The 24,330-nt window shown below is 43.6% G+C and overlaps 1 protein-coding gene across 3 annotated transcripts in view; it reads right to left on the reverse strand.

Moving 5' to 3' along the window:
- CASKIN2 (CASK interacting protein 2) overlaps positions 1 to 24,330 on the reverse strand; it is a 128,565-nt gene that overhangs the window by 36,564 nt on the left and 67,671 nt on the right. For all 3 annotated transcript variants that reach the window (XM_040330428.1, XM_040330427.1, XM_040330429.1), the window contains 12 exons: positions 18,962 to 19,059; positions 18,688 to 18,833; positions 16,006 to 16,101; positions 15,664 to 15,794; positions 11,215 to 11,323; positions 11,018 to 11,126; positions 7,064 to 7,158; positions 6,854 to 6,971; positions 5,948 to 6,070; positions 1,844 to 1,962; positions 1,698 to 1,743; positions 1,538 to 1,611 (listed from right to left, as the gene is read on the reverse strand). In XM_040330428.1, coding sequence (XP_040186362.1) covers positions 1,538 to 1,611; positions 1,698 to 1,743; positions 1,844 to 1,962; positions 5,948 to 6,070; positions 6,854 to 6,971; positions 7,064 to 7,158; positions 11,018 to 11,126; positions 11,215 to 11,323; positions 15,664 to 15,794; positions 16,006 to 16,101; positions 18,688 to 18,833; positions 18,962 to 19,059 — 1,264 coding nt within the window. The remainder of the gene's footprint in view (positions 1 to 1,537; positions 1,612 to 1,697; positions 1,744 to 1,843; positions 1,963 to 5,947; positions 6,071 to 6,853; positions 6,972 to 7,063; positions 7,159 to 11,017; positions 11,127 to 11,214; positions 11,324 to 15,663; positions 15,795 to 16,005; positions 16,102 to 18,687; positions 18,834 to 18,961; positions 19,060 to 24,330) is intronic.

The raw sequence follows: 24,330 nt of genomic DNA on the forward strand, positions 1-24,330 counted from the left end.
AGAATATATACAGCTTAAAGTGGTAGTAAACAGCGCTTGGACACTTGTACTTACAGGTAAGCTTATAATAAGGTACAATGAATATCCATATATCTCCTAAATGTGAACTGTGCAGTTTATGACGTCATCAGAGCGTGAGAGAGGACAGCATACTCATGATGTCCCTTCAAAACTGTGACTGACTCCTGTGTGCAGGTGTGATGTCATCACTACTCGGCCAAACGGCTGGAGCCCGCTAACCTGGAAAGAAGACTGGGCAAGGATAGAAGCCCTGTCAGTGATGACCACGTCCTGCCGGAGGGCTTCATTTTTAGTTAGGTTTTTTATAGTGTGATTGTAGACAGTGCATACTAGCACATTATGACATTGACTTCCAGGGAGGACTTTTTTTTTTCGGCAGCTTTTACTCCTGGAAAGCAGATTTTCACCCTCAATTTGATGTTGCCCCCTCTCCGCCCATCCTTCTCTCAGCTGTGCAAATAATGCTTCTTCTTTTTTCTTTAAAATAAAACAGCTGTGCCCCCACCCACATCACTTGCCTAGGCGAATGACATTAATTAGGGGTGGATCTGCACTAGTTTCTGTAACATTCTGAAATAGAGTCCATCTGCTTAGTTATTGTGGTGTATGTCACTCCTGACTTGTTTCCTGTACCATTATACAGGCGCAGGAAGCTTAGTTGATTCCCCTGATAGTGTCCAAGTGTGTATGCATGCTCTATTTTTAGGGCTGGGTTCACACATATGCAGCCGCAGGTTTGTGCCTAGGGGCCGGTGCGTCCCTGTTCACCGATTCAGGTGCCAAATCTGAATTGCCTAAATTCACACCTGAATTGGACCAGAAGACGCACAGGACCCTTTTTCAATGTGTTTTTGCGGCCGCTACAGACCTGTGTGAACCGGCTCCATTGAGAGACGGTCACATTCGCCTGTCATGCAAATTGGATGCGGGGAAACCCTCGCCCAATTGGCATAAGTGTGAACCCGGCCTTAGTCTGTTTTTTAAGTCTCTCGTTAAAGGGGTTGTAAAGGTTAAAAAAAAAAAACTAAACTAAATAGCTTCCTTTACCTTAGTGCAGTCCTCTTTCACTTACCTCATCCTTTGATTTTGCTTTTAAATGTCCTTATTTCTTCTGAGAAATCCTCACTTCCTGTTCTTCTGTCTGTAACTACACGCAGTAATGCAAGGCTTTCTCCCTGGTGTGGAGAAAGCCTCTTGAGGGGGGGAGGGGGCGAGCAGGAGTGTCAGGACGCCTACTAACACACAGCTCCCTTCTCTATCTGCAAAGTAGAGAGTGTCCTGACACTCCTGCTCACCCCCTCCCCCCTCAAGAGGCTTTCTCCACACCAGGGAGAAAGCCTTGCATTACTGCGTGTAGTTAAACCCAACCAAGAACTGCACAGACAACAGTATTTATAGGGGGGGGGGGGGTTCCTGTAATCTCTGAGATATAATAAATACCTGCGACAAAATAATCATGTAAATACAGGACAAGCATGCTAAAGAGCTAAACCACTGATGTACTATAAAGAATTACCTTTCCTTGTAGATATACATTTGGGTCTTTCTCCATTGTGTGACCTGTATGTCCCATATGACTTGGCACAGTGCCTGAAAAGAACGACTTATTATTGGTAAAATAATAGGAAAGGTCCCCACTTTACATGGACAATAAATGATATAACCATGACCCTCACCAGCAGGTATTCTGTTCTGGTGATCCTCGTAGCCAACATGAAGATTCTGAAACAAGAGAAGCAAAAAAAAAAAAAAGAGCCAGTGAACCCGAGGCAGACAGCAGATCAGTCCCCGATTACAGGATATATGGTCTTCATATACCTACCTGAGCATTCTCTATGAGCAGAGCTGAGCTTAAGCCACTCCCCTCATAGCTCTGGCCACTCCCAGCACTGCGCACACTGCCCAGACTCCCTTCGCTGCCCACACTGTGCCGATCACCAGCTAGGGGGTTAATGCAGAGACACAATTAAATCACATATGTTGTTTAGTTCCTTTGAATTTTTTTTTTTTTTTTTTTCAAATGTTTTTTATTGTATTTTTCAAAGATACACAATAAAGCACAAATAAAAGTCATAACAATACAACAGTTTCTTAGTCATACTTTGTGTTCAACAGTGTGCCTGGGTAGGCCTCAAATGATCATTTTACTAAACAGTAACAACATAGGGCCTTAGTCCAGTTGGATGATGGTCAAATGCTTAAAGGGTCACTAAAGGAAAAAATTTTTTTAGCTGAAATGACTGTTTACAGGGCATAGAGACATAATAGTTAACTGATTCCTTTTAAAAATGATTAAAAATTGATAAAAAAACAATCATATAATGTGCCTGCAGTGTAGTTTCGTTTTTGCTGTTGTTTGCTGGTTCTCTGATGTACAGAGAGCCACTAGAGGGCAGTCAGCCAATAGAGAGCAGTGATACTTTGTCTAAAACTCCTCAGCACCAATCCAGTTTCGTTTTACACACAGCTCCTTGATTAGTGACCACCGTGAGAAATCTCCCAGTACTGTGGTTATCAGGAAACAGGCAACCAGGAAGTGTCCAGAACAGAGAGGATTTACAGCAACATCAAAGCAAAAACGAACAATGAGGACATGAAACCAGGACTGCAGCAAGGTAAAGGAAGCTATTTAGCTAAAAAAAAAAATTCCTTTAGTGACCCTTTAAACAAGTAACTAACAATCCCTGTTTACCCCAATGGGATCATGCTGTAAACAAGGCATTATGGCTCATTATCTCATATTATAAAATCAAAATCAACATAACTGCTGATTCTTCCAGTAACACAATTCCTGTCCTAGGTGACTCTACTGTATTTGCAGTGTTGTCACCCGAGGCTGTTCATTCCTGGTTGGGAATACCTCTCCTCATCTCTCTACCATAGGAGAAAGGGGGGGGGGGGGTTCTGTAGTCCATTCAGGTACTGGGCAGGACTGAGAACGCTGCTTGAGATTGTAGTGCAGCAGAGGTATAGTGTAGGGGTCTCCAAACGTTTCCATATGAGGGCAACATAATATAATATAAAAGTGTTCACAAGCCAAAAAAACACAAAACAGTTATAGATTAATAAATGAATGGATAGATTTTACTTCAGGATCCCCATCAGAGTCCCCCCTTACATCAGGGTCCCCATCAGAGTCCCCCCTTACATCAGGGTCCCCATCAGAGTCCCCCCTTACATCAGGGTCCCCATCAGAGTCCCCCCTTACATCAGGGTCCCCATCAGAGCCCCCCCTTACATCAGGGTCCCCATCAGTCCACCCTTACATCAGGGTCCCCAAAAGAGCCCCCCCCCTTACATCAGGGTACCCAAAAGAGCCCCCCCCTCCATCAGGGTCCTCACCAGAGGCCCCTTACATCAAAATCTACTTTAGTAGCCCCCCCTTAAATCAGAGTCCCCCAAACATCAGGGTCCCAATCAGAGCCGTCCTTTACATCAAGGTCCTCATTTGAGTCCTGCTTTACATCAGGGTCCCCATTACAGCCCCCCTTACATCAAAGTCTACCTTAGTAGTCCCTCCCCACATACATCAGGGTCCCCTTCACAGCCCCCCTTTACATCAAGGTCCTTATTAGAGTCCCGCTTTACTTCAGGGTCCCCATTACAGTCCCCCTTACATCACAGTTCCTATTAGAACCACCCTTACATCAGTGTCTCCATCAGAGCCTCCCTTACACCAGATTACCCAACAATGGTCCACCCTTACCTACACCCTTACCTACAGCATGGATGTAGTCAGTGTAGCAGCTGGGAAGCGAAGCATGAATGGACATCATCCTGCTAGGGGAAGGCCCTCCATTGGTTTCTAGGATGCCAGCGATCACAGCATCCAACTGGACTTAGATAAAAGCACGGGGGGGAACATGACCGTAGCTGTGGGACACATGCAATCTTGTAGCGGGCCAGATTTGGCCCACAGGCAATAGTTTGGAGACCTCTCTGGATTTTTAGCAGGATCAAAAGGTTTTTTTTTTTTTCCACTTACCAACAATTTAATAAAATGTTATGTACCAGAGCAAAAGAAAGCAAATAATACTAGCATACTTTTCATACACGTTAACCATTTTAAGACCACCCTGTAGAAGTTTTACTGCTACAGGGCAGCTCTATATATTTGCGACTCTGTACTTCCGCCTGCAGGAGGCGTGCGTAAGCTCATCTACGGGTGCCTGGCAGTGGATGTCCGCCGGCACCGGCCGATCGTCTAATACACACAGAACAGAGCTCTGTCTATGTAAATAAGGCAGATACAAGTTCTGACAGTGAATATTTTTAGCACAGATTACTGTATTCGTGTCACTGGTTCCCGAAAAGGGTCAAAAGTGTCAGATGGTGGCCGATTGTCCGCCGCAATATCGCTGTCCCACTATATGTCGCTGATTGTCGCCATTACGATTATAAAAATATAAATAAATACAAATTCCATAAATATATCCCATAGATTGTAATCACTATAACGTTCGCATAAACCTTTATTGGGATTTTGCTTTACCAAAAACATGTAGCAGAATACACGTTGTCCTAATTTATGAAGAAATTTGATTGTTTACAATTTTTTTACTGTTTTATAGCAGAAAGTAAAAAATTATTATAATTTATAGTTTATAGCGCAAAAAATAAAAAATGCAGTGCTGATCAAATATCACCAAAAGAAAAAGGGACATGCATTTTTATTTGGGTACAGCGTTGCGTGACTGCGCAAATGTCAGTTAACCACTTGAATTTTAGCGGGAAAATCTCAATGATGGGTGCAGCTACAGGCATCATTCAGATATCGTCTTTTCCAGCCAGCGATTCTCTGCACCATAAGAATGATCATAGTGGCTGTTAAACTGCTTGATCGTTCTTATGGGCGGCGAGAGGGGACGCCCTCCACCGCCTCACCACTGCCATCAGTGAGTCAGAGATTTCCGGCGGACCAGATGGTCGCCGGAGTCTCTATGATCGTTCGGATGCTGGGCGTGATGTTATGACATCACGCCCGGCCTCTGCATTCAAACAAATGGCGCCGCCTCGGCTGGGAAGCCAAAATCGTTTTTTTATTTCAGGCTTTCCAGCCTAATGGTGAGATGTGGGGTCTTATTGACCCCATATTCTCACTGTAAAGAGGTCCTGTCATGCCATATTCCTATTACAAGGGATGTTTACATACCTTGTAATAGGAATAAAAAGTGATCACATTTTTTTATTTTATTTTTTTAAAGTGTCAATTTAAAACAAGAAAAGAAAAATTAACAATAAAAAAATATTTATATATATATATATATATATATATATATATATATATATATATATATATATATATATATATATATATATATATTCATTCAAGTGCCCCTGCCCCCGTGTGCTCGCACGCAGAAGAGAAGGCATATGCAAGTCCACATATAAAAACAGTGTTCAAACCACACGTGAGGTATAGTCACGAACGTTAGAGCGAGAGCAATAATTCTAGCCCTAGACCTCTTCTGTAACTCAAAACATGTAACCAGTTAAAAAAAGTTTGGCGCCATTCCACGTGCGTGTGCAATTTTAAAGCGTGACATGTTAGGTATCTATTTACTCGGCGTAACTTCATCTTTCACATTATGCAAAAAAATTGGGCTAACTTTAATGTTTTTTTTTTTTTAAAGCATTTAAGGTGTTCGAAAAATTGCTGTGCAAATACCATGCGACATAAAAAGTTGTATTGACCGCCATTGTATTCTCTGGGATCTCTGCTAAAAAAAAAAAAATGATGTTTTTTACATGTAGGCGCGAAGTGCCAGAATTGGCGCAGATGGGAAGTGGTTAAAGCAACACAGTGCTGTATTGCAAAATGTGGCCTGGTCATGAAGGGAGGGGGGGGGGGGGGGTAAATCTTCCGGAGATCAAGTGGTTAAGATCACAGCTCAGTGAGAAAGTCCCTCCATGCACCTTTACTCACCTCCTGTTAGCTCAGGACTTATGCCAACTCCAGTTACTGTAACGTATTGGCTGGGTAAATGGAGCGGTGGCTTTGACAAGCGCTGATGAGAAGGTAGAGTGGTGTTACGGGATAGGGTGGATCCTAAAGAACAAAGGTTAAGTTAATGACTAGAGCAAAGGGTAGAGTAAAGTGAAGAACTCCAAGCCTTGAAAACAGAAATAGTAGCGCTGTAGTAGCACACACACATTTTCAATAAAGGAAGCCACATATTGTTTTAAAGCAGAACTAAATTCATAAATGTAATGGTTACCCAAAACAGTTATATTCAAGGCAAGCCGTGAACGATATCTGTCACAGTTGTTTGTGCTCTCAAAACCCTTCAGTTGTTTGTGCTCTCAAAACCCGTCAGTTGTTTGTGCTCTCAAAACCCGTCAGTTGTTTGTGCTCTCAAAACCCGTCAGTTGTTTGTGCTCTCAAAACCCGTCAGTTGTTTGTGCTCTCAAAACCCGTCAGTTGTTTGTGCTCTCAAAACCCGTCAGTTGTTTGTGCTCTCAACCGAACAGTCAAGCCATGAAATGATCAAATTGATCACATGTGCAGCACCATGGCAACTGCAGATCAAAGAGAAGCCAAGATGTCTGTAAAGTTAGGAGAATTTTGTTCTGCTTTTAAAAGAGGCACAGCCAACGGCCACTCAGCCTCTTACACACCATTCCAAATCTTGGGGAGTCTCTTAGTGATGAGGCTGGAATGTCTTCATGTCATGTTTAACCCAATATTTGTACAATCTCTTTATGTGCTTGGCTGGTAAAAGCATGAAGGCACAAGAAGATTCCGATTGGAAAGGGTTACAGTTTTTCTTAGCCAGGATTCCTCTTTAGGCAATACATAATTATACCAAATTCATTCCAGCAAAGTCCTCACCAAGCCTTTTACTGATGACCTCTACGATTGCTGGTGGGAAGAAGCCCACCCTATCGGTCCCTTTTTGGGCGTCATGGATGTGACCTTTCCATCTGCCATCTGCATGTTGTTCCAGCACCTGCAGAGAGGAGATTTTAAAAACAGCAGGTCAATAGGAACTTGTCACTCGGTGGGAAGATAAGAGAAAGGCACCGGAAAAGTGGCGATTACCGTTATCAGGTCTCCAGCTCGAACATTTAGAGCAGTTGGATCATGGGCATTCCAGAAGTCCTTTAGAGCTCGAACTTTGAGAATCCCCGATGCCTCTGTAAGTAGAGGTTGAGAATATTTTTGTCAATGTGATTTATTGTATTAGCATATGTGTAGTATTTAAAGAGGAGGTCCCGCCCCCCCCAAAAATAAAAAGTCAGCAGCTACAAATACTGCAGCTGCTGACTTTAAATATATGGACCTGTCCAGGGAGCCCGCAATGTCGGCACCCCAGCCCATCTTCTGATCAGCTGTTGGGTTAAGCCGCCGCCATTCATGGTAAGCTTTTCTGGCTTCACAGCTGGTTACCTATCATACATGCACAAAGCACGCTTCGCTTTCTAATTGGTCCAGCAGCGGAAGAAGGGGCAGAACTTTTGAGAGACCGGGCTGCGGCCCTGTCTCCCGGAAGTGGGGAACGAATCCTGTCAAAAACATTTGCCATCTTTTAGGGGGGAGGGGGAGGAGGAGACCGTTAAGCCAAAGTTCCACTTTTTAGTGGAACTCCACTTTAAGTGTTACTAATCCCAGGACCCTGCATTCCCTATATCTGATCTCCCACAGTACACAGAACATCAAAATGCAATTATTTTAGTAAATATAAACTTCTAAATACCTTTTGTAATCAGCAGCTAGAGCAATCTTGTGACTTCTATCGGTGTCTGGTTAAAGCTCGTAGGTGGGGTTTTCATTCTACTCTGACAGTCCTACAAGGAAACCTGCCCCTCTGTTTGGACAGTGCTGATTGGCCCTGTGCTGGTCGCATGCACCCTCTCAAGAAAAGAAAAAACTCTCCAGCAATACACACCAAATGGAGCAGAGTGCCCCCAAGGCTCTTTACTATCCGGAGATGGATTGAGGACAGTGGATGATGGGGAGGATCAGAAAAGACAGGCTCAAAACACGTTTTAAATAATGCGCAGGATTAACCTCTTAGGTTCCACAGAAAATATAACAAGCATGCTTTACTGCATATACAGACTGAATTTACTGTTGTGGGTTTAGTAACACTTTAGGGTAATATTAATTATATTTCATAATCGTATTTTAAGTCGCTATCCTATAACAGATGTCACACTCTTACTGCACAGCGTTCTCTGCTACCAAAGTTGACTATGAACTTTGTGGGACCTTAAGCTGACCAAACACTGAATGAAATTCGGCTGATTCAGCAGAGACCGGCTGAATTTAGATCAGTGTAAGACTATCAATCAGAAGCCAAATGGCTGCTCCCGCAGATTGGTGTATTCTGTCCATGTCTAGCTCCCCTGTATGGATTCAATGTCCCAGCAGGGGTGGGGGGGTCCTTCATCCACACAAATTAGGTATAAGGAGGAATCTCCCCCACCCGGACATTGCATTCATACAGCACTAGACACTGACAGAATACAGTGGAGGAATCTTATATTTTGTACAATAACCCCTTCACCTCCCCCCTCCGTGTATGACCTGTACATCAATGTTGTGCTGTACCTAGTGCACCATTATCATGTCCTTTGTTTTAATCACCTCAATAATCAGCACGTTTCCCAATTTACAAAAAAAATGGCTGCATAAATTGAGATGCCTACTTTGCATAAATGGATCATGTAGAGGGTTTTCGAACTGTCCTGGCATTTTCATTTCATATTATATACCAGTCTTCATGCAGTCAAAAAATCTGGTGGTTCTTAGAAAGAAAATTATAACCATCTAAAACCCCTTTCAGACTAGAGGCGTTTTTCAGGCGCTTTAGCGCTAAAAATAGCGCCTGTAAAGCACCTGAAAAAAACCTTACTGCTTTCACACTGGGGCGCTGCGCTAGCAAGGCATCAGGAAAAGTCCTGCCAGCAGCTTCTTTGCAGCACTTTAGGAGCGGTGAATAGATGGATGGGGGCGCTTTCCATTTTTTTTTCTAATTTATTTAACTTTTTATTTTTACATCATTCCTTTAATTTTTTTAAATAATTTTTATTCCTATTACAATGAATGAAAACATCCATTGTAATAGAAATAGGGATGACAGGTCCTCTTTATGGAAACATCTGGGGTCAAAAAGACCCCAGATCTCCATGGCGCACTGAAGTTTGGAGCCATTTCATGAGCGTGCGCAATTTTAAAAGCATGACATGTTAGGTATCGATTTACTCTGCGTAACATCTTTCACATTCTACAAAAAAAATGTGGCAATTTTTTATTTATTTTTTAATTCATGAAAGTGTTTTAAAAAAAAAAAAAAAAAAAATTTCTGCGCAAATACAGTATTCAATGATCGCCATTTAATTTGCTAGGGCCTCTGCTAAAAATATATATAAATGTTTGGGGGTTCTGAGTAATTTTCCTAGCAAAAAAAATATTTTTAAATGTAGGAGAGGAATGCCAGAAATGACCTGGTAAGTAGTTAAAAGCAAAACGATAAAAACAAAACCAGAAGTGATGTCGCTTCGGTCCTCCAAGGCCATAGAGGCGATCAAAGACTATCTACTGTTTGATCACCTCTGGGACATCTCCTCCCGCCACTCCTGCAAGCAATCCAGCAGCTGCTCAGAGCGCTTTCATTAGAAAACCAGCCGCTGGCTGAACAAAAAAAACTACCAGAGCTATGGCTGATGTCTTCAGCCATAACTCCGGTAAACCACTTCAAGACTGCAATATATATATATATATATATATATATATATATATATATATACATACACACACACACACACACACACACACACACACATACACATATACACACATACACACACACACACACACACACATATTGCGGTCTTGAAGAGGTTAACATGACCTACCAAGTTGACAGGTAGCACTGCCTGTCAAACTGTGGCATTCAAGTCAATAAGGCCACGCCACAATCGAGAGCCAATCATGTGTCATGGTCCAGTTATAAATGGTTCGGCAGCCCTGATAAACCATGGTCAGTTTACTGGAGGGAGGGCAGAACCAGGCAGGACGAGACAGGTATTTAAGGTCATACAGCACTGTGATGTATAACATTCTTTAAGGGAACAGGATTCCTTTTTTTTTTTTTTGGGGGGTAACAAACCTTTTAAGGCCTCATTCACATGGGCGTAGTTAAACGTATGCCTGTACAAGAGCTATGTTTGCCTGCACAGGTATTATGAATACGGAACTGCATGGACACAGCCGCTGATCCCAATTTGACAGCTGTGTGGGTGTGGCTCCCCACAGACAGTGTGCAGAGTAAGGATAAGCTTCAGCGTGTTCGCAAAGTCCAGTGTGCAGAGCCCGCCAGGAAGTCTGCACGGTGCTGCGCTAATCACAGCCAGGGAGGCATTTCCCGATCTCTGCAGCCGAGCATCGGGACAATGTCTCCCTGCCTGTGATTAGCGCAGCGCCGTGCAGACTTCCTGGCGGGCTCTGCACGTGTACTATGCGAACAAGCTGGAGCTCATCCTTGCAGAGTCCCTGGTGCAACTTATCCCACACTTCCCGTTTAGTAAAACCATGATCACCATGAAAATAAAGGAGGGAAAATATCTCTAAATGAGATAGCTCTGGATAGCAGTATAAAGGGGTTTTAATCCTACCTACCCAAATTAAAGAAAAAAAAGTTTTGGTCAAACATACACTATGTTTTTTAGAAGATAAAGGAAATATGGCATCAATTTAGGAACCTATAAATGTAAAAAATAAAAAAAATATATAAAATGTTGTTTCTTTTTAATTAAACTGTGTATACGTGTATTTTTGGGTTGCACTAGTTTCATTAAACTACTTTGCACATATTTTACAGCAGCAGAAGGTTCTCTCCAGCCGCAGTTGTGGCCGTGTGCTTATCGGAATGCTGTGCTGAATCCCTATAGGATGGCAATGGGATGTATGTAACCGTGACACACTTAAAGCACTGCATTTAATGAGTGTGACTGTGGATTTCAGTCACCTACCCACAGTGTATAAAAGTACCTCTTAGAAGTTGTTTGATGTCGGTGCTGGCATGGGTAGTGGTGAACTGGTTGACAATATCCAGGGCGGTCTGATTGTATGTGTTGCGGACATTTACATCTATGCCGTGCTAGGAGAAAAGAACAGAGCTGGCTTACTCCTACTTGTAATCTAACCAATAGCTGGTATCTCTGCTATTCACCATTTCACTTCCTTACCTCTATTAGCAGTTTCACGATCTCCGTCTTTCCACAAAGAGATGCTTCATGCAAAGCGGTGCCCATTTTTGTCACCCTGTTAATCTCAATACCAGATTGAAGGAGTAATCTGTAGAAAAGCTTTTAGTTAATAGAATGTTTACTGTTCCTAAACTACTTTACAGTGGAACCTTGGATTATGTGCATAATCCATTCCAGGAGAATGCTCCTAATCCAAAACACTCGCATATCAAAGCGAGTTTCCCCATAGAAGTCAAGGGAAACGAAAATAATTTGTTCTGCATTGACTTCAATTGCATGCAATACAGCATGTGGCCAGAGGTGGGGGGGGCGGAGAGCCTCGGAAATGTTTAGGGACAGCTCGGTGGACCTCGGAAACACCCGGGAACTGAGTATTTCCAAGCGATTCCGAGTATTTCCAAACGCCTCCGAAACGTTCCGAGTATCACCGGCACCCCCGCACCTCTGGCCAAATGCGGTACGGCACACCCCATTAGCTTGAATTTTGCTCGTTTTGCGAGACAACACTCGCAAACAGAGTCGGATTTTTTTTTTTTTTAAAGTTGCTCGTCTTTCAAAACACTTGTTAACCGCGTTACTCATAAACCAAGGTTCCACTGTATTTCATTACAAGCATGCAGCAATTTGGTCAGGTATTTTGACTAAAGTATATTCCTCATTGAAGAACATGTCATTTGCTTAAGTGTTGTGTATCATATACCAATGCTAGTAAAAATCCTTTGAACTTTTTTCATCCTTTGTTACTCACCCCACTGATTTCCTGCAGACTAGTTGCAGCTACTTCCAATGTAGAATCACCACAGTAATGGCTGCATGACACCTCTCAGGGCAGGTTTAATTATGGCTAGTAAAGTAGAACATGCTTGTGCATTAACATTTGTAGCCTCTACTATTATAGGGTGACAATACAGAAGACAAGTTGGAAGATAGGTACAGAGCACTGTCACCCTATAACAGGAGGCACCTCCCTAGGAATCTTCAGGAAGTATTTCTCAAAAAAACATCATAATTAAAATACGGACACTGGCTTTAGGATGTTAAAACTTATATAAGATTATATAGTGATTAGCTTTACATTTACACTACTGTGCAAAAGTTTTGGGCAGGTGTGAAGAAATGCTCTAAAGTAAGAATCCTTTCAAAAATATTTATTTTATTAGTTCACTTTTATCAATTTACAAAATGCTAAGTAATCAAAAAAAAATCGAAATCAACATTTGTTGTGACCATCTTTGCCTTCAAACCAGCATCAATTATTCGATTTACACTTGCACGTTGTTTTAAAAAAATCTCGGCAGGTAGTTTGTTCCGGACATCTTGGAGAACTAACCACAGATTTCCCGTGGATGTAGGCTGCCTCAAATACTTCATGTAATCCCAGACAGACTCTGACGATGCCGAGATCAGGGCTCAGTGGGGGCCAAACCATCACCTCCAGGACTCCTTGTTCTTATTTACACTGAACATAGGGCCAGATTCACAGTGGAGATACGACGGCGCATCTGCTGATACGCCGTCATATCTCTGTTTCTATCTATGCGACTGATTCATAGAATCAGTTACGCATAGATATCCCTAAGATCCGACAGGTGTAATTGTTTTACACTGTCGGATCTTAGGATGCAATACCGCGGCCGCCGCTGGGGGGAGTTTGCATCGTAAACCAGCGTCGGGTATGCAAATTAGGAATTACGGCGATTCACGACGGATTTTCGCGTTCGCTACGTCGCCGCTAGTCTAGTTTCCCGTCGCAAAGTTAGTCGTCGTTTTAGGTGCCCTAACTTTAGTCAGCAAGCATATTGCTGTCTAAAGTATGTCCGTCGTTCCTGCGTCGAAATTTAAAAATCATTGTCGTTTGCGTAAGCCGGTCGGGAATACGGAATTACGCTACGCGCGTCGCCGTACGAAAAAATTACGTCACGGCGCGCAATGCACGACGGGAGTTCGGAAACGGAGCATGCGCAGTAGGTCCGGCGCGGGAGCGCGCCTAATTTAAATGGCACACGCCCATTTAAATTGGCCCGCCTTGCGCCGGAGGCCGCCGGCGTAGGTTTTCATCGCAAGTGCTTGGTGAATCAGGCACTTGCGATGAAAAATTGCGGCGGTGTAACGTATCTATGATACGTTACGCCGCCGCTCTTCTATGTGAATCTGGCCCATAGTTCTTAATGACATTGGCTGTATATTCGGGGTCGTTATCCTGCTACAGAATAAATTTGGGGCCAATCACCTCCCTGTTGGTATAGCATGATGAATAAGTATCTGCCTTTATTTCTCAGCATTGAGGACACCGTTGATCGGGCAATGTTGAGGACCATAGATGCAGTGGTCAGCCAAGGAAACTAAATGCAGCAGAAGAAAGACACCTCATCCTTACTTCCCTTTAACATCAGATGATGTCCAACAGGGCCACCAACACAGAACTGGGTGAACCCACTGGGACCCAGGTACACCTACTTTCTGGAGAAGTCTGGCCAGAAGTGGCCTTCATGGAAAAATTGTGGCCAAAAAGCTATACCTCTGACATGGAAACAAGGCTAAGAGACTCAACTATGCATGAAAATATAGGAACTGGGGTGCAGAAAAATGGCAGCAGGTGCTCTGGACCGATGAGTCAAAATGTAAATATTTGGCTGTAGCAGGAGGCAGTTTATTCATTGAAGGGCTGAGGAGCGGTACAATAATGAGTGTCTGCAGGCAACAAACAGTGAAGCATGGTGGAGGTCCCTTACATGTTTGGGGCTGCATTTCTGCAAATGGAGTTGGAGATTTGGTCATCGGGATTCGGGAACAATAGTGTCTTCAATACTGAAAAACACAGGCAGATACGTATCCATCATCCCGGATGGATGATCCTAAAAGAATTTAGCTCTGTCATTTTAAAGCCATGGTTTATAATTTTTAAGGACTCTTTAATGACTTGGACAGTACCACTGGATTGGCGTAGGGCCAAAAAGGGATCAAAGTCTTTACCAAGTAACTACAGACCTGTTTATTTAACTTCTATAGTTGGGAAGATACTGGATAGTTTAATAAAAAAGACCACATAGATGGGTTTTTGCTGGGAAAAAATATATATTTTAAGAAACAGACAGCATGGATTCAATAACCACTTGCCGACCACCCACCGTCAAAGGACGGCTGGGCGATGCGGCTCTCGTTCTGGGTGGATGTCATATGACGGCCTCATAAAACGACCGCTCTCGCTAGGTCACAGCGCGACCACGATCTCTGTAAAAAGCCACAGCACTTTAACCATGTCCAATCACAGCCGGTCACATGTTAACACGGAGATGCCGGTAATCGGCGCTCCTCGCCTCACACTGACAGAGTGTGAGGAGAGGAGAGCCGATCAGCGGCATATTCTTACAGGAGAACATCTAGGGATATAATCAGGGCACTGGTTATCAGTGCCCTGATTACAATTAAGTGCCCACCAGTGCCAGCAACGTGTGCCCACCACTGAAAGCAATCAGTGCCCACCTTTGCCCACAAGTGGCAGCAATCAGTGCCCACAAGTGCCAGCCATTAGTGATGCCAGTCAGTGCTGTCCATCAATGCCCATCACTGCTGCCCATCAATGGCACGCATCAATGCCTATCTGTGCCCACCAGTGCCACCTATCAGTGCTCATCAGTCCCACATATCAGTGCCCATAAGTGCGGCATATTAGTGCCTCCTCATCAGTGCCCATAAGTGCTGCTTCATCAGTGCCGCCTCATCAGCATCAGTGAAGGAGAAAAATTATTTATTTACAAAATTTACTGACAGAAAGTAAGAAAAACTTTATTTTTCAAAATAAACAAGGAAAAAAAACCCCCCAGAAGTGATTAAATACCACCAAAAGAAATCTCTATATAACATGATAAAAATCTCTCATGGTTACAGTGTAGCATGACTGCACAATTGTCATTTAAAGTGTGACAGCGCTGAAAGCTGAAAAATGGCCTGGGCAAGAAGGGGGTGTAAGTGCCCAGTATTGAGGTGGTTAAAGACAGAAGCTGTCAAGCAAGCCTGATTTCCTTTGCTGAGGAGGGAAGTAAAACCTTGGACAGAGGGGTGGCTGTAGAAGTGGTGTACTTGGATTTAACAAAAGCGTTTGACACATCACGTCTGATCATTGGAAGAGAGTACACCGAGTTCCCAGCACAGCTAGAGAACTGACCACTGGCGTGTTCTCCTACCTAGCATGGTCAGTTTTTAATAGGAAAGCGGAGGGACTGGCAGATACATCAGGGATTTCACACAAATCAAGCAACAAAGAGAACAGGATATGTTTTCATACAAGTTACATGGTACAGCGGATATGAGTGTATGAAATGTTGGGCTAACATACTCTTTAATTCACAGCATTTTTTCACACTAGCCTAAAACTTTTGCACAGTAGTATATTTTAGGTGTTTCTAAGCAAAAGCTTCTCCCACCTACCTGATGACCTCTCTGTGGCCATTTTTGGCAGCCAAGTGTAAAGGTGTGGTAAAATTGGGATCGGTAGGGTCTTTAGTTACCCCCTCCAAAAGGGACACACACAGGTGACTGTTCAGCAGCAATTGCACCACCTAATGACAGAACACAACATATGTTGGAAAGAATACACAAAAGCAAGCGCTTGGCTATATACAAACAGAATTTACAGTATATGCAGAATATATAAATAAAAAACACTGCATAGTATACTAAATAAATGGAAGTAATTATCTACATTTCAGACTAAAATATTTCACCCAATAAGGGAAGAATGTGAGAGGAAACATTTGCATGCCTCCTTACCTTCACTCTTCCGAATTCACAAGCCAGGTCTAGGGGGGTTTTCTTGGATTTGTTGACATGGCATGGATTAGACTGGTGCTGCAAAAGGGTTTCAGACTGGTGGAGGAATAAAAAAAAAAGAAGTATGAAATCATTATTTACAAATGGCCCAACTACACGGTATGGTGCTTTCAATCCCTGGAGACACATGCACCTGGTTTGACAATATCTTTTTCAAGTTCTCCTTAGACAGAAATCGTGGTTGACCCATATTACTGAAACAGTGAAAAAAAAATATTTTTTTACTATTATAAATGTGATATAGATTTGTATTGTGTAATGCCTTGTGCACACGACTGGATTTCACGACGAGAAAACTGCCATTTTTTATATTGGTCGTGAAAACTGGTCGTGTGTATGCTCCCTAGCAGTTTTCTCGACTAAAAAACTGCGTTGTGTTTTCTGTTTTTCTCGTCGCGAAAAACAGTCGTGTGTATGCTTTTCGTAGGGGAAAAAAAAAAACACGCATGCAAGCCCAAAAGCAGCCCAAAGGGTGGCGCCATTTGAAAGAAATTTCCCCTTGATAGTCCCGTCGTACAAGTTGTACGTCACCTCACTTTGGTCGGACATTTTTTTGCATGAACCTGTGTATGCAAGTCAGGCGGGAGAGGAATTTATTCCTGCTGAATGTACGAGGCATAAAGGCGCATACACACGACCGTTTTTCGGGGTTGTAAAAAATTACGTTTTTTTTTAATGTCATTAAAAACGATCATGTGTGGGCTCCAGAGCATTTTTCAGTACGTAAAAAAATGGACATTAAAAATTTAGAATGTGCTCTAATTTTTCACGCCGTTCTTAACGTCGTAAAAAATGGTCGTGTGTGGGCTTTAACGACGTGAAAAAAACACGCATGCTCAGAAGCAAGTTATGAGACGGAAGCACTCGTTCTGGTAAAACTAGCATTCGTAATGGAGATAGCACATTCATCACGCGGTAACAGACTGAAAAGCGCAAATCGTCTTTTACTAACACGGAATCAGCTAAAGGCCCAAGGGTGGTGCCGTCCGAATGGAACTTCCCCTTTAGAGTGCCGTCGTACGTGTTGTACGTCACCACGCTTTGCTAGAGCATTTTTTTTTTTTTTTTACGATCGTGTGTGGGCAAGGCCGGTTTAACAATAATCGGGTTGAAAAAAACGTTGTTTTTTCTAGACCATTAAAAATGTCATTTTTTACAACCCGAAAAATGGTTGTGTGTACGAGGCATAAGATTAGCCTGAAGCAGCTGGTAAAGAGGCAGGGATCTGAGCAGAGCACGTCAACATTGAACATGTGTAGGAAGACAGAGGTAAGTCTGCAGAGAAGTGATCATTGAAGGATTCTTTTACCCACTTTATTTTGTTCAAAGTATAACGCAAAGGTCTTCCCTCATCAGGCATACTTTGATTTTTGCCATTTCTCCATGGTTGGAAATCATTAATTTTGGTTGCATCAGCTTGATCCTCTGTTCCTTGCCTCTAGTTGTGTTGGCAGTTTTCCCCCCAATCAGGAAGCGCGTTCTGCCTCATCCAGTATCAGATGCAGGCATTGGTCCTTCAGAAGTCTCTTGGGCTGCAAAGAATTCCCAGTTCAGACTTATTGGGCCTTTTAGCTGTTATTGCCATTTGCGCACCTTTCAGCTGGACATCCTGTGTCCCCCATGGAACGAGAAACAAAACCAGATTTTTTGTACTCGCTGCAAAGATTTTTGGGAGACCCATGAGGGACACAAGTCTCACCCCTCTGTGTTAATATTTATGGTACTGCTTGCTACAAACACAGGCATACTGGGAAGAGGAGGGGTATCCAGGGATGGCTTTCAGATTGATTGCCCGTGTCCAATCATCTCGTGGATGGCAGTATAACCCAGAAATATATGACTTTGTGTCCCTCAATGGACACAAAGAAAGGGATGATTTTTGCCAATAAATAATTCTGTAATTTTTAAGAAACCAAGTACAAACTTTTGCAGAGTCAATTCAATAGCCTATTCAAGTGTGCTTGAACAAGTAGGCTTATAACAGAGAAAAGTATAGACCACATAGGGTCCCCATAATCATATCTCCAATTAAAGTAGAGGGGGTCACCATCCTGATGACCCTGCCCCCCCCACCCCAACCTCCATGGTATCAGGTAAGGGAGGGCGTGTGGCCAGCAGACACCCCCTTAGTATATAAGGCTATATGTAAATGCAATCCAGTAGAACAAGACAAAAAGAAAACGACTCCAATATGCTCATTTACTTTCCCGACTTTTGATATGGTGTCCCAATGAACTCGCCAGGGTAGAAAGAAGAAGATAGGAAAGGATAAATAGGATATACCGTGCAACAAGCTGCTCTGTGCCAGGAGGACTTTGGGGGCTTCGATCACAGGCAAGTGACACATAATGAGCTAGTAAGCTGTGCATACTAGCTCATTATGCCTTTCTCTTGCAGGTTTTTTTTTTAATGTTTTTTATTAAACTGCCCCATCTTTAAAAGTTCAAGCCGAACCCAAGTAGTTTCTTAAATGTGAACATTCTAATTTACCTCTACATGTATAAAATAAAAAGGAGATCGAGACTGGCAGTACAGACCCTTTAATTTCCACACCATATAGGCAAAGATTACAGAAAATTCAGAATGGTGGCCTTTTAAATACAGACATACCCTGGTACTTACCACATCATAATGCCCATACTGTGCAGCTAAGTGCAGGGGGATCTGTCCATCATTGGAAGCCGCATTGACACTGGCAGCGGCTCGAAGAAGAAGCCGTACAGGCTCTGGCTGGCCTTGCCATGCTGCATAGTGCAAGGGACGCATGCCTGCGTAAATAAAAGTCACAAAGATGACAGGTTTGGCTTTGAGCGCAGTGCCCATGCTGCAAGTACATACCAATTCATTTTGTGTTCATATGTTACTCTATAATAGTATACCTCTATTACACACTCACCATTGCCATCCTTTATGTCCACAGCCGCCTGCGTTTCCAGCAGTAGAATCAGGAGTTCAGAGTTCCCACTAAGGGCAGCATGGTGCAGAGCCGAAAACCTGTCAATATAAAAGTCTTAGGCAGTCTGCAACATTTCACATGGTTTTTGCAAATAACACAAACACAGCAATATTTGCTAAATTACTAAATTGTAGAATCAATTAAAAAGATATCTAGAAGGTACATCCAAAAAAAATGTATACTCTCATGTATACCAGACCTCCATCCTCATGGCACCTAATTAACAGCACACATATTCATATATTCATACAGCCTCATGGACGCTAATCATTTTCTCTAATTTGCTTCCTTTTGGTCTTTTAAACATACAGAACCAGGGAAAGCATTTTTATTTATCTGTTCGACAAAAAAAAGAAACCTTTCCATCCAGCTAAAGCTCCTGTGTGACAATAACTTCCTGTGGAAAGCTTTCAGTTAGCATTGTTCCCAGCTATCTCAGTTGACTACAAAGCATATATCCCAATGTTATTGGAGAGGGAGATGGGTTATATACTGTAGTCCCAACACTCCCTTCCTAAGGTGACAACCCTGCTCCTCCTAGATACAGTATATACCCCGACAACCCCCCCCCCCCCCCAACACTCCCTTTCTAAGGTGACAACCCTGCTCCTCCTAGATACAGTATATACCCCGACAACCCCCCCCCCCCCCCCAACACTCCCTTCCTAAGGTGACAACCCTGCTCCTCCTAGATACAGTATATACCCCGACAACCCCCCCCCCCCCCCAACACTCCCTTCCTAAGGTGACAACCCTGCTCCTCCTAGATACAGTATATACCCCGACAACCCCCCCCCCCCCCCAACACTCCCTTTCTAAGGTGACAACCCTGCTCCTCCTAGATACAGTATATACCCCGACAACCCCCCCCCCCCCCAACACTCCCTTCCTAAGGTGACAACCCTGCTCCTCCTAGATACAGTATATACCCCGACAACCCCCCCCCCCCCCCCAACACTCCCTTCCTAAGGTGACAACCCTGCTCCTCCTAGATACAGTATATACCCCGACAACCCCCCCCCCCCAACACTCCCTTCCTAAGGTGACAACCCTGCTCCTCCTAGATACAGTATATACCCCGACAACCCCCCCCCCCCCCAACACTCCCTTCCTAAGGTGACAACCCTGCTCCTCCTAGATACAGTATATACCCCGACAACCCCCCCCCCCCCAACACTCCCTTCCTAAGGTGACAACCCTGCTCCTCCTAGATACAGTATATACCCCGACAACCCCCCCCCCCCCCCAACACTCCCTTCCTAAGGTGACAACCCTGCTCCTCCTAGATACAGTATATACCCCGACAACCCCCCCCTAAATTCTAAAAGCGTTCCAGCGGCACTTGAGCCACTCGGAACGCTTTAATGAGAAAGTCAGCCCCCGGCTGAAGAAGAAAAAAAAAAGGATATCAGGGTTATGGCTGATCGCTTTTAGCTATAACCCTGGTAAACCACTTCAAAGCCACAACGTAAATATACGTATTGCAGTCTTGAAGTGGTTAAACATGTCTCTCCCCCCCCCCCCCCCACAACCAGTCTCTTACAATATAAAAAAAAAACTAAATACAAAAAGAAGCATGAAAACATATAAAAAATGCATGAATATACAGCAGCACTAGTATGAACCTAGGCTTTGATGCATGTAGCCTCTGCTACATACAGTATACAGTGCTGTGTTCCTGCAGTGGGATGGGGTCTTCCTGTCCCTCTCCCAGTATTTAATGGATCATTTACAGGAAGCCTTCTATTTTATGAATGAACAAAAGCTTTCTCTGATTGATCCAACAATCAACTTCTGTACAACCAGTTGGATATATGCCATTCGACCAGTACTATAACCAGCAGTGCTGAACGGTGTATTTGAAGGTGCAGAAGGTTCCCAATCACGTTTCGGGCTGAGATGCGTGGGGATGCCATTCAGAATGAACAGCAGCCCCGCACGTCTTGTAAGATTAGGCTGTGGGCAACAATGCAATTCATGCACCAGCAACTGGACTGCATAGTGCGGGTTAGTCTGAACCTAGCCCAACACAGGGGTTGATTTACTGAAACTGGAGAGTGCAAAATCTGGTGCAACTGTGCATGGTAGCCAATCAGCTTCCAACTTAACCTCTTCCGGACCGCCCCATGTACATTTACTGCAGCAGGGCGGTCCGTGTGAGAAAAATAACGTACCTGTATCATGCAGGCGGTTTAGAAGGTGTGATTGGGCACAACAGGAGCCAATCAGCGGGTCCGGCAGACACGACCCTGCCGATCGTTCAGAAGATACACGGAGCAGGGGTGTGCCGATGTAAACAAAGCACACCGCTGCTCTGTCAGGGAGGAAAAGAGGGAGATTGTGTTTCAGCCAATCCAAAACTATCTCTCTTTTCCTCCAGTGACTCCACTCCCCCCCACAGTTAGAAACACCTCCCAGGGAACACATTTAACCCCCTTGATCGCCCCCTAGTGTTAACCCCTTCCCTACCAGTGACATTTATACATTGATCAGTGCATTTTTTTTAGCACCGATTACTGTATTGGTGTCACTGGTCCCCAAAAAGTGTCACTCAGGGTCAGATTTGTCCGCCACAATGTCGCAGTCCCGCTAAAAATCTCAGATGTCCGCTATTACCAGTAAATAAATAAAAGTCCATAAATCTATACCATAGTTTGTAGACGTGATAACTTTTGCACAAACCAATGAATATACACTTACTGGGATTTTTTACCAAAAATATGTAGCAGAATACATATTGGCCGAAATTAATAAAGAAATTAGTTTTTTTACGGATATGTATTATAGCAAGAAGTACATCAAATTTATTGGACTACAGCACCGCGCAATTGTCAGTTAAAGCGACGCAGCACCCGTATTGCAAAAAATTGCCTGGTCAGGAAGTTGGTAAAACCTTCCGAGGCTGAAGTGGTTAGGTTTGTTCAATTTAAGCCATGACAATAAAACATGGAAGCCAATTGGTTCCTATGCAGAGCTGCACCAGATTTTGTACAGTTTTGGTAAATCAACCCTTAATGTGCACTTGCTATAAAATAAAACTTCTTAGAGATTACCTTGGTGGTCTATGGTTGGATAAAGACAGGGAAGCTACAGCACTGTGCACACATACATGGAATCCCTCTGTAGTTTGTTTCTACAGATTATTACACTAGGAGATTATTTACATTACAAAATACCAACACTACGATGCCACCTACACACAGATAGCTAGAGGGGTAAAAAGTGGTGGCAAATTTAAAGCGGTAGTAAACCCGCTGATTTTTTTTTTTAATCTGTAAGGGAAAAGGCATAATGAGCTAGTATGCACCGCATACTAGCTCATTATGAAATACTTACCTTAGAACGAGGCGTCGGTGTCCCTCCCGGTCCACGCCGAGGCAGCCAACATTTCGCCTCGGCGTGTCTTCCGGGTATCGCGGCTCCAGCGCTGTGAGTGGCTGGAGCCGCGATGTCGTCACTTCCGCGCACGCGCGCGAGAGAGACTTCTTTCTGGCAAGGTCCAGCGGCTGCCGGACCTTAAGCCGAAAATCCCCTGTGCGCATGCGAGGGGAATATCTCCTAAACCGTAAAAGGTTTTAGAGATTTTTTTTCACCTACAGGTAAGCCTTATTATAGGCTTACCTGTAGGTAAAAGTTAAAAAAATTACTTTACAACCACTGTAACACCGTTTAGTGAATTGATAGGCAGCACCACCTGTCAAACTCAGCCATTCCAATCAACAGAGCTGTGCTGCAAGCCAAAAACCTAATTTTACCCCAATCCTCCCTCCCAAAAGCAGGTCTCCACATTTATTTTTATTTTTCCCGGCCCCAGTTTTAAAGCTCCCTATGGCATCATCACTAGGTCTGTAAAATTCTCGCAGGGGCAGCTATTGATGTAGGCATGCCACCAGAACTACATCTCCCAAAAACCCTTCCTCTACACATGTGGTGGCAGGTTCTTAGGAGTCAAGTCAGCTTTCTGGGAAAGTGGAGTGGGACAGAAAGGGGTGGAGGGTCGGCAGAGTTCTATAGCAAAAGGCTAACCACTCTGGTTGGGATTTCAGTGCAGCAAAGGCAATGTCCTCACAGGTCAAACAAAGCTGGCAACAGATGGTTAGAATCTCAGCAGGTTCAGCAGGGACTGGCCAAGATTCGAAGCATCTATGGGCAGGCTGATTGTACCCAAGTCAATTCATTGATCGGCTTGGGTACAACCAGCATGTCATATTTTTACATGCGATTATTGCCAGTGGCTATAGACGTTACCAATAATCACTTTGTTCTTCTGCCCGAGACGGCTCTCCACATCCCGCCACGGGAGAACACAATAGGTCAGTGGGAGGGATTTCCCCATCAACACTGTGTCGATGAGAGAAATCGATTGATCTTGTAAAAAAGAAAAAAATCGCATCATCTATGGCCTGTCAAAACTGCAAGTACACTGGATTTCTAGCAGATAATTGGGCATTTTTCTTTGCATGCAGCATTTTAACCACTTGCCGACCGCGCTATAGCTGAATGTTATCCAGTTCTGGGAGGCCGTCAAATGTGGCCTCCCGTAATTGCACCAAATGCGGGCCATGGGCGGCAACTATGGGATCACAGTGCCATCCGGACACTGCTGATCACAGATTGAGGTAAAGAGCCATTTAGCAGCTCTTTACCACGTGATCAACTGTGTCGAATCATAGCTGATCACGGAGGTAAAGAGAAGCCGGTTATTGGCACTCCTTTCCTCATGCCAACAGCGGGAGAAGAGAGCCGATAACCGGCTTGGGTAAAAGGGATATGTACACCGATAATAAGGCGTACTGAACAACAGTGTCCTGCTTATTAGTGCAGTCCCATCAGTGCTGCCTCATTAGTTCCACCTATCAGTGTCGCCAACCAGTGCTCATCAGAGCAGCCCATCAGTGCAGCCCATCAGTGCAGCCCCATCAGCGCACATCAGGGAAAGAGAAAAAAGTACCTGTTTGCAAAATCTTAAAACAAACCATGAAAACTTTTTTTATTTTTTTTTTCAAAATTTCCAGTCTTCATTCGTTTATTTAGCAAAACATAAAAAAAAACAGTGGTAATTAAAATACCATTGACAGAAAGCTCTATTTGTGTGAAAAATAAATAAAAAAGGTATAAAACTTTTATATGAGTACAGTGTTGCATGACCGCGTAATGGTCATTTAGGCACAATAATCTTTGCAATGGCTCCTGATCATTGGCTAGCATGGTTATGCGACAGCGCTGACCAATGAGAGTCTGTTCTTTCTTTCGAGACAAAGCGAGTCAGCACTGTCACATGACCACGCTAACCAATGGCCAGGAGCCCT

This window comes from Rana temporaria, chromosome 12, assembly GCF_905171775.1.
Source record: "Rana temporaria chromosome 12, aRanTem1.1, whole genome shotgun sequence".
NCBI lineage: Eukaryota > Metazoa > Chordata > Amphibia > Anura > Ranidae > Rana > Rana temporaria.